The following is a 9,680-nucleotide window of genomic DNA, read 5'->3' on the forward strand; positions in this document are numbered from 1 at the left end:
AAAGTGGAAGTCTCAGTACCTCAGGGGGTCCTTTATACTAGCGGCTATAAGACTGTTCAATGTACAATAATAAAAATAATATTATTGTATCCACATGTTTGCATATTTGCACATAGCCATTTTATTTGTTTATATATTTTTCATTTTATTATGAATTGATATGGTTTTGCTGGGCTGTGCCATGTTATGTCTGTGCTAAACTGCCATAGCAATAATTTCCTGCAAAGGACTATAAAATAAAATATCTCTGGAGCTATCGTTCAATCTACAAACCTACTCCTGCAATAGCTACTCGGGTACCTTGATAACACACTCAACATTGTGACACAGTGGTGCTCATGTTCACTGAGACTGGGATTTCTACACGACTGCAAGTCAAATACTTCCACTGTAATAGAAGATTATGAACTTCTGAAATTTTACTTTTGCCAAATAATGCTCATATAATAATAATAAAAACTAAGACAGAGACCAGTCAATATTAATAAACCAATAACAATATATATATATATTTTAAACTAACTGTAAACAGTAATCCAACTCTGGAAAGTAACTGAAACTATACAGGTACCTTTAATAAAATACTTTATACAAGCTAAGCTCTTGCAAAGTCCACAGATGTTATACTTTATCACTTTACAGAACATGACTGTATGAAAAAACCCAAAACATATCAGTAAAATCCTGATGTGATTTGTTAGTGATTTGTTCTCCATTTTCATAAAATTGGAGACTTTTGATAGTTATGGACTTTTTCTCCTTTTTTAAAGTTACATTTGTAGCAGCGGGGGCATGTTCAAAAGACACAGGAAGCCCAGATGCTCCAGCACTTGAAAGCTGCATGCATTTGTGGATTTGTAAAAAGTTAAAGTTGAAGACTCTCAAAACCCAACATGCACATGTGACATGTCCCTTTGTATCAGCCAAATGTATTCATTTGTATTTATTCATTTTCTAATATAAAGATTGTACACAAGTGTTTGGATTGGAATGTACCTTTGATGTTACTCAACTCATAACCATCAAGTTTTGTTAAACCAGACAACAGACACTGAAAACTTATTATATAGCATAATTGAAAATAGCGTAATTTTCAAAATGAACTACGTGTTGTATTCAGCAGTGCTTCCTCTTGCTAGCTATGAAAACCAGTGTAGCTGTAAGGCACTTTTACAGTGGCTTCACTTTTTCAGCTGTAACTACATCCTACGTTTACATACAGTCTGTGGTTCAAACCTGACAAAGTGGTGTTTTGCTGCAGGTTCCAACTTGAACAACATGCTTTAGAGAAATGAACCAAGCAAGCATTTAAGTGAGCTTTGAAGTAGGAGTTTGCTCTCCTTTAGTGCAATTGTCACAAGTGTCCACCTACAAGCACCAACCTGTTTTAAATCCAGTTGTATTACAAGCCAGTGTACACAAGGAATGAGGTACCATAGGTGTAAGCCTGAGTAACATAATAGTGTGTTTAATCCACCAGAGTTTCCATTTAAATAGCAGGTAAACACAGGCGTTACTGATCACATTAGTTAAAGGTCTGTGCCTAAGCAGAAAAGAACAATGGCTGCTGTGAAAAAGGCTCTATGCGACCCCCCCTTCCCTTTAAAGCTGCCATGCTTAACATCCAAGTCCCCGAATTTGGATTATTTTTTCAGACTTAGGAAGTTCCCCCTTTGGAGAGCAAAGGCAAAATGGTTCAGGACAACATACATAGATTTTTTAATCCGTACTTACAACAGTAACGTTTCTTTGTACAGTCATTATGCGTTACAGTACAAAAAATGAAACTACAGTTTATATGCCATATTAGTCCATATCAGTATTCTGCATTTCCATGTATTTATTCTGCATCCTATTATGTCTACTGTTAAGCATAATCTAATTTTCCCTAAATACAAAAGGAAAACCTCTGCAGTTATTTATCACAACATAACAATATGATACAAATATGACAAAACAGCCATGCAGTGTTGTCAGATACATAAAGGAGCATTAAGAAGTTGCTCTCTAAGTGTTAGGTGTGAACATCCAATGATTCACCTGTTCCTCCCGTGACTTTGCTTTTCTTGGGTTACTTATAAACTTTACCGATGGATTCACAGACTCAAGAACAAGTTTGTCTAAATTACTTTTGTCCCTGAAAAACGCTCCTTTCCACTCTGAAAATTCTTAATTCAAATGTCAGGATACTTTTTTAATTTCTTCTGCCTCAATTTATCACTCAAAAATCGTCAACCCACTACTTTCGCCTGAGTCCACCGTGTATGTTATGTATTAAAGTAAGTGGATCCCACAGACCACTGAAGCCTCACAAGTTGGAGTCCGCCTCAGAGACGGGGAAGTAGCCATTTGTAGTCTTGGTGGTGTCTACCTCTGGAGCAAAGATAGCCAGTAACCTCTCCTGCTCCCTCTTGGTTTTAGGTAAGTCGTCAGATGGTCTGATGAGCAACTGGATGCGCTGTGAACGAGCAAACAAAGATTAAAAACAGGAGCATGTCAGTTGGGCACAAATGTTTTCCTCTGACAGGATGATTAGCGTACCTCTCTGAGTGTCCCCTGGGTGGTGCTGATCTTATACACCATCCAAAGTGGAATGCAGACCATGGAAGAGAGAGCAAGCAGCCAGCCGATCACATATCCCCACCACGGGTACACATACTCATTGTTGTACTTCAGAGGAGTGTATTTAATGAGGGAGAATGCAAAGGTGCCCTGCAGAGACAAGGTAACAGGGTACGGCAACTAGTGAGGATCAACCTACTTTATTTCCTTTTTTTTTTCACTAATAGAACATTTATTGTCATTTTTGGAAGTTTATCTACTTTACTGAGACTCACAATGCACGTGGCAGGGGAGAAGAACAACCAACAGCACTTGATATACGGTCCTGGCCGGTAACCAATCATATCCTCAATGTTATCATAAAAGCGATCAGCGCCTGGAAAAACACGATTTAGACACATCTCATCGTGACACAGTGTAAAACTCCCAGCTGGGTTTCTGCCAGTAACTTGGGTGAACACTCAGAATTACTCGTCAAAGCTTGTGCTGTAATCTTACATGCAGTTCTGTTTGCTTACCGTAAACCCACGCAATGCAAACTGTCTCAAAGATGGACATGAAGAGAAGACACATGCCGCTGGCTGCATAGTAATCAAAGAGCTGAAAGACATACATGCCCCCCTAAACAGATACAAACCAAAGAGGTATAATCATACAAATATAGCTTACAGTTACAGTTTTAGACAGTTTTTTCTACTCTTGGCTCCGTATGATGTCACTGAAAGGAGATATCCCTAATATGGTAATCTTAGACACATAGCTTTTGCTGCACACACCTGCAGAACCCCTTTGTTTTTGTCTTTTTACAAGGGGCAGCCAATCAGAAGAAAGCTGGTTTAAAGGGTTTAAGGTTAGGATGGCTTATTGCAAAACTATTCTAATAAAATCCAAAAATAAAAACAGAGACCTGGAAATGAGCATAATAGGTCTCCTTTATCTAAAAATGAATGGTAGCTTGAAAACTGTACAGTAAAATACTGTTATATAGTATGGTGCTGTTATTATACAAAGACCCTGAAACCTTGAAGCCCAAAAGTTGACTATTTCAGCCCTCATCCTAAAATTGGGAGCATTGCATAACAATGCTTGTCACTTACCTGAGAAGGGTCGCGCAAAACCATTGACGCGCTTGTACTTACAAACTGAGGACTTGTTGACACCTCTACAGAGCATTCATGCTTCCAGCTGTGCAGAGGTGAAACCACGTCAACTACGTTGGATTCTAGTAAGAGTTTATTTAATCAGAACAAAGCATCCCACCACCAGCCCCAATCCCTCCACCCCAGCAACTGCCCAATTTGTTAAGAGTACCGTATGTGTTGAGAGACAACAGCTTTAACGTCACATGATCAAGCAAACTGCTGCTAAAGGCATTCATTCCTGTTAGGAAACAAGGGATGATACCACAGCTTTAAAAAAAAAAAAAGAATAATTTAAAGACACTCGTATGAAATCATTTACTACACACTACAGGCCAATTTTACTTCTGTACTTGTTGATCTTTGGCTGTGTGAATCTGTGTGTTTATAGTCCCAGAATGTGACACCTACCTCCATAAGCATGACGAGGCCCATGAGGAAGGAGACCAGGACCACGCCTAACAGGAAGAGCTCCCGGCGGTACTTTCGACGGAACACGGCTGGGTACATGTCGACGATGGCCGTCACAAGGCTCTCCACGCACACAAACTGATGTAGGAGAGGGGAAAAGTCATTAATAGGAATGCGATCATCACTAAAGCAATCATGAAAAAGAAAAAACATCAAAGTGGCGGAGCGTGTTATCTGAAAATGGTGCACAGCTTTGTACCTGACTGTCCAGCCCTAGAAAAACAATCATGATGAAGAAGAGGGCCGCCCACAAGGGAGACAAGGGCATCATGGACACAGCACGAGGGTAAGCTATGAATGCCAGGCCAGGGCCTGTGCAGAGACAAAACAAACAACTTAAATTGAACAACCACAAACCAACCTAAGTATCAAAACAAATTAGTGTCACTATGGGATTACTGCTATTTTGCTTGATATCAGGCCTCACCAGATTCTGCCACTTCTGAAATGGGAACATTTTGCTCATAAGCCATGAAACCCAGGATGGAGAAAATCGCAAAGCCTGCCATGAAGCTGGTGCCACTGTTCAGAAAGCACAGCGCCAGGCAGTCTCTGCAACAATATGTTAAGTGTCCTTTTACTGCGGAGTTAAGCATCAGATTCGGAAAGGCAATTATAAAGTAAGAGGTGATGATGATGATGATGATGCTTGAGTTAGTGATTTTAATTGAGTCTACCCACCTTGGCGACCCCCAGCTGCTTCTTCTTCTAAATATTAAGAATTACTTTGAATATAATCTTAAAAAGAAACTTCAGACTATTTAAAGGGAAAATTCACTCAAAATTTTTATTATTTTATTATTATATCAATCTTTTGATGAGGTCTGCTATGATACTTGCCTTATCTATTCTGGTGGCAGGCTGTAAAACTTTGTGCAAGGAATGTGATATGATTTGAGCCAGCCATGCGCCCTTCTGTCCGATGACAGTGACAGTGAGGTGAGTTGCTGGAAATATCTTGAACTTTTCCGTTAGTAAGCGCTGCTGTTTTTGCCGCTGTGAGTTGCTGTTAGCCTCTGTTAGCCAGCATGAATAAAACCTTCTTTGAAGTGAATCTAACATTGTATAACATAGAAAAGAAAATTTAAAAATACTATGTGAAACTTTAATCAAAGTGTTTATCAGAGGGAAAGTGCGATTTTGAGGACGCTGGAGTCTAGCATTAGCTGGCATGACGTTAGCTTACAACTAGCTGTTTTTGCTGTTTAGCTGGCTCGTTGACAGCTGTCTGGAGATATCAGGGTCACATGTTTAAGCTGCTCACAATAAGTAATTGAGGAAATATCAAGAATAAATATACATTTTATACGTGTTTTTATTTGTTAGAGCACTGACTGCAGAGGAGGAAAAGGATGATGTGTGAATGAGGGAGGAGATGTTGAACATATACATGTACAAACCTTAAATTGTCAAATATAGTTTGGAAGAGCTATTTGGCATGTTGTGTATGTGGCTGTTTTCTAGCCACCTACATAAAACGTGATTTTAAAAATGCCACATAACATGGAAAGTTATTTATCAGTTTCACATGGGAACTTTCTTTTTTCACTGCAGACGGAAGTGTGCACCAACTTCAATGGAGTGGTAATGTTTGCTAGTTGTACAATGTTTTGTTTGGCAAATGTACATGGTAGAAAGAAATTAGTTTGCATGTGAAACGGCTCACACAGTTTTTCAAATGCTTTGGTTGGCTGGTTGGTTTGAGTGCAACAAAAGTATGTAATTTTAACTTTTAATTTAAAACTGGGCAACTTGCACTAAAAAAAATCTAAAAACAAACAAATGTCATAAATGAGCAACTTATTGGCTTAAATAATCTTGAGAAATGACTTTAATCTATGTAAGCGTGTAATTGAATAAGCACATGGATACTGCATTGCGTACATACCTATAGCAGTTATTATTATATTTATTGTAACTGCCCAGAGCAGTCAGCGACCCCAGACAGATGGCATAGGAGAAGAAGATCTGAGTGCCAGCATCCATCCACACCTAACACAGGAGAGATATGAATATAGAGATATAGAGATTTCAAATGCAGTGCTGTGTGACCAGGAGGATTGATGTGCTACATCTTTCCATAGACATTCAGCCATCACTGACTAAAGCAGGTGGGCAAAAGTGAAATGTCTGTTACTGGGATTTGCTCTAGCTGAACATTTATTAACCATGCTTCCATAAATAGCAAACTGAGATGATATTGCACTATTTCAACAACCAACACTTGCCGTGCAACTGTTTTGAAACACCATTGGGCATTTATTTAGGGAGTTATTTTTGGACTTGGTCTGTAAATCTGAAAAAACACAATTAAAAAGTTTGCTTATTTGCCCCAAAATAAGCTAGATTCTTGTAGAAATCCTACTTCTCCCATACATTTTAGTTAAAGATTCTTTTGGTCACTTAAAAAGCCACTTTAAAAGGTCTTGTTCCATAAAAAGGGGGGAAAGCCTGATTTTGTGTCTGCCTTCAGCTCAGTCCTGGTAGATCTTGTGTTTACAGTCCCAGTGGTGTCTTGACCTTGCATTTAATCCCCGCGGTCCCTGTCTCTTTCATGGAGAGCAGATGGACCCAGCAGAAACAAGTTCCCCCCCAACCGAGAACCATGGGGTACCTGCTCTTGGTTCATGTCACTCTTTGAAAATTTTGTGACTGGTCTAAGTGAGTTTTGTGCAAATGATCTTCATACCTGTGGATCTGCCAGTCGCCCCAAATCAGGGTAAAGGTAGAACTGGATGCCGATTCCAGCGCCAGGAAGGGTGAGTCCTCTGATCAACAACACAATCAGCATCACGTAGGGGAAGGTCGCAGTGAAGTAGACCACCTATATCGACACACGCATATGTGCAAACAGGAAACATGCCAAAATAATCACCACATGACATCCATCACGTACCCCAGAGCTGCCTCTGAGTCCCCCTCTCACCCACCTTTCCTGTGGATTTCACCCCCTTCCAGATGCAGAAGTAGCACATGACCCAGGCGATGAACAGACACAGGGCCAGGTCCCCATTCAGCGAGCCCATTTGGTCAATACCTGGTGAAATCCTTAGTGCTCTTCTCCTATTGAAACGGGGGAAAAAACACACCAGTGACAAACCATCTAAATCATTAAGTCACTATCTGCTTTTCATCGAGGGTGCCACAACTCACTCCCAGAACTCAATGACAGGAGAGGTGGTGTTTGGGTTGATCATTTGGTCAGTTGAGGTGTTTCTCCTCTGAAACTCCACACAGTTTTCTGTAGGGGAAAAAACCACATAGAAATTATTTACCATTGCACTATAAGAAGGGGAAAAATACATTCTAAGAGGAAACATTCACGAAGCTTTGTTGTGTTACCTGTATTCCATGTATTGTTGCAGGAAGACCAAGGTAGGTCCCAAGAGAAGGAGAAAGACAGATAGAAAATCCCCCAAGCCAGAACGATGATGTAATAGAAGTTCAGCAGAGTCACTATCACTTGGGTGCCATAGCCAAGACCTGCACAAATGATATTTAAATATACGTAACAATATTCACCTTTATAATTAGTATATTCTGAATATGAAAAAATATGTATGCTTAGAGCTGATGTTGGTCTTCCAAAACAGAATAATAATGGAGATGAGGAAGAGAGATCGCCTGCTTAAATTTGAGACTGAATTTATAATCCTTCTTTTTCACGTACAAAGTCATGAAAGATCAGACACCATCATATCATAAAGACCTGATAGTCCCATATTATCCCAGTAAAGCATGCTGGTTTGGACTGAAGGCTTACTTGTGATTTGTAGAGTTTCTAAAAATAGAATGGGAGACAGAGTCTCGGGGTTCAGGAAGCAGACACCCTCTCTACTTTTAAGATTAGGCTTAAAACTTTCTTTGATGAAGCTTATATTATACTTAGGGCTGGATCAGGTGACCCTCAAACATCTATTAGGTATGCCATTGTAGGCTCAGGCTGCTGGGGGACTTCCTGTGATTCGCTGACAATTTTCATTTTCAGTCCCTATGAAGCTATTTTTTCCAGATTACTCACTTCTGTGTCAAAATCTAAGAATGTACGTCTCTTTTCTCTTCTTATGCTCCTCCCTGAACCTGGTTCTACTGAAAGGAAGTTCTTCTTCCCCACAATCACCAAGTGCTTTCTTATAGAAGGTTTGTACATCAGTGGGGGTTGCCTTTCGCTAACACTGGAAGTTCTTTACTTTACAATACCACGTGCCTTCAGGAGATTCCTATTCTGATACGGCACTATACAGATAAAACCAAATTCACCTGAATCCTCCTTACCTTCAAACAAAGGACTGATCTTTCTCCAGCAGGTAATGCCTCCCTCACTGGTGTACTGGCCCAGTGCTACCTCCAGGAGGAAGACGGGAACACCACAAGTAAACAGGAAGATCAGGTAAGGGATGAGGAATGCACCTGAGTTGAAAAAGAGCAAATGATTAAGGGTTAGAGTTTATACTGAAGGTATACTCTGTTCAAATGCAATGTATTTCTACTGTCTGCACCTTTAATATTGAATCTGATTTGGAATAAAGTACAAAAAAATAAAAAGGAAAGGAGACCACATAAAACCATGAAAGCCCGCAGAGAGGCCGAGGGCATGTGGCTTGTTCAAGTTTTCTGCCTCTCTGCAGAAACAGCTGCTGTGAGCGAGGAGCAACAACAGCTGTCTGACCCCGCTCATTCCCGAACTCTGACCCCGCCACCCCATGGAGGGCGAGAGAGAGAGAGAAATGGGTATCTAATTTAGCAGTCAAACAAGCATAACATGCAGCCAATGAAGGAAGAGCTGTTTTTCCAAACAGATTTTCAGAAACTTTGAATGCACCCATTTTTACTTCTATCATCAAATCAATTTAAGGATGAATTTTGCCTTTGAATGAAGTCTGCAACTCGCGATAACAAGTTTTGTCTCTCATTAAGTCCATTAGTGAACAGAGATCAATTTCAGAATCTGATCGATTTCAGAATAATACTAAGATCTTCAGGTGTTTGCTTAACATACCTTTTGTACAAATTAGTGACATGCATGAATTAGTTGATGGAAAACTGCAGAGGAGCACTCTTTATCTTCTCTACTTAGCTCATCTTCCCACTCACCTCCCCCGTTCTTGTAGCACAGATAAGGGAACCGCCACATGTTGCCCAGGCCGATGATGGAGCCGGCGACTGACAGAACGAACTCCAGCTTATTGCTCCACTGACCCCTCTCCTCCATCTTCACTTCAGAGGGTGGCAAGTCACTGGCATGGCTGGTATAATTGGCGAGGCCGGCGTTGACAGAGTCTCCTGTACAACAGATGTACACGAGGATTGCAGTAGGCCATGGAAACTCGATGGCTGACACCCATATCGCCTGAATTGGAAGCCGATGTGTCTGCACACAACTTTTTCTGGCTGTAGAGCGCACCAAGTTCAAATATATGTGCACTTACCTTTCATTGTGGTGTCACTCTTGTGACGAGCTTGAAGCTGAATCTGTAGGTTTCAGTTTGACTGGGGCCAAGGTTTGAC

At 40.4% G+C, this 9,680-nt stretch overlaps 1 protein-coding gene across 1 annotated transcript; it reads right to left on the minus strand.

The window, feature by feature from the left end:
• Nucleotides 1-1,695: 1,695 nt before the first annotated feature.
• LOC102202738 (sodium- and chloride-dependent GABA transporter 2-like) lies at nt 1,696-9,669 on the minus strand. Its single transcript, XM_005725138.1, has 15 exons — nt 9,602-9,669; nt 9,267-9,455; nt 8,448-8,582; nt 7,515-7,655; nt 7,326-7,413; nt 7,103-7,235; nt 6,862-6,996; nt 6,061-6,164; nt 4,600-4,724; nt 4,372-4,484; nt 4,113-4,250; nt 3,081-3,183; nt 2,838-2,938; nt 2,542-2,712; nt 1,696-2,458 (listed from the first exon to the last, which is right to left on the minus strand). The coding sequence occupies exons 1-15, from the start codon at nt 9,606-9,608 to the stop codon at nt 2,309-2,311; spliced, it is 1,833 nt and encodes a 610-aa protein (XP_005725195.1). The 5' UTR covers nt 9,609-9,669; the 3' UTR covers nt 1,696-2,308.
• Between the last annotated feature and the right edge of the window lie 11 nt (nt 9,670-9,680).

This window comes from Pundamilia nyererei, unplaced genomic scaffold, assembly GCF_000239375.1.
Source record: "Pundamilia nyererei isolate P.nyererei 1_Seehausen unplaced genomic scaffold, PunNye1.0 scaffold00014, whole genome shotgun sequence".
Taxonomy (NCBI): domain Eukaryota; kingdom Metazoa; phylum Chordata; class Actinopteri; order Cichliformes; family Cichlidae; genus Pundamilia; species Pundamilia nyererei.

Bases quoted from the DNA above. Each gene is read 5' to 3' on its own strand.
- LOC102202738 (XM_005725138.1), bottom strand. The intron at 7,236-7,325 runs GTGAGTTGTGGC...CCGTTTCAATAG, and splicing joins CCTGTCATTGAGTTCTGGGA to GAGAAGAGCACTAAGGATTT. The intron at 6,165-6,861 runs GTATGAAGATCA...CTCCTGTGTTAG, and splicing joins GGCGACTGGCAGATCCACAG to GTGTGGATGGATGCTGGCAC.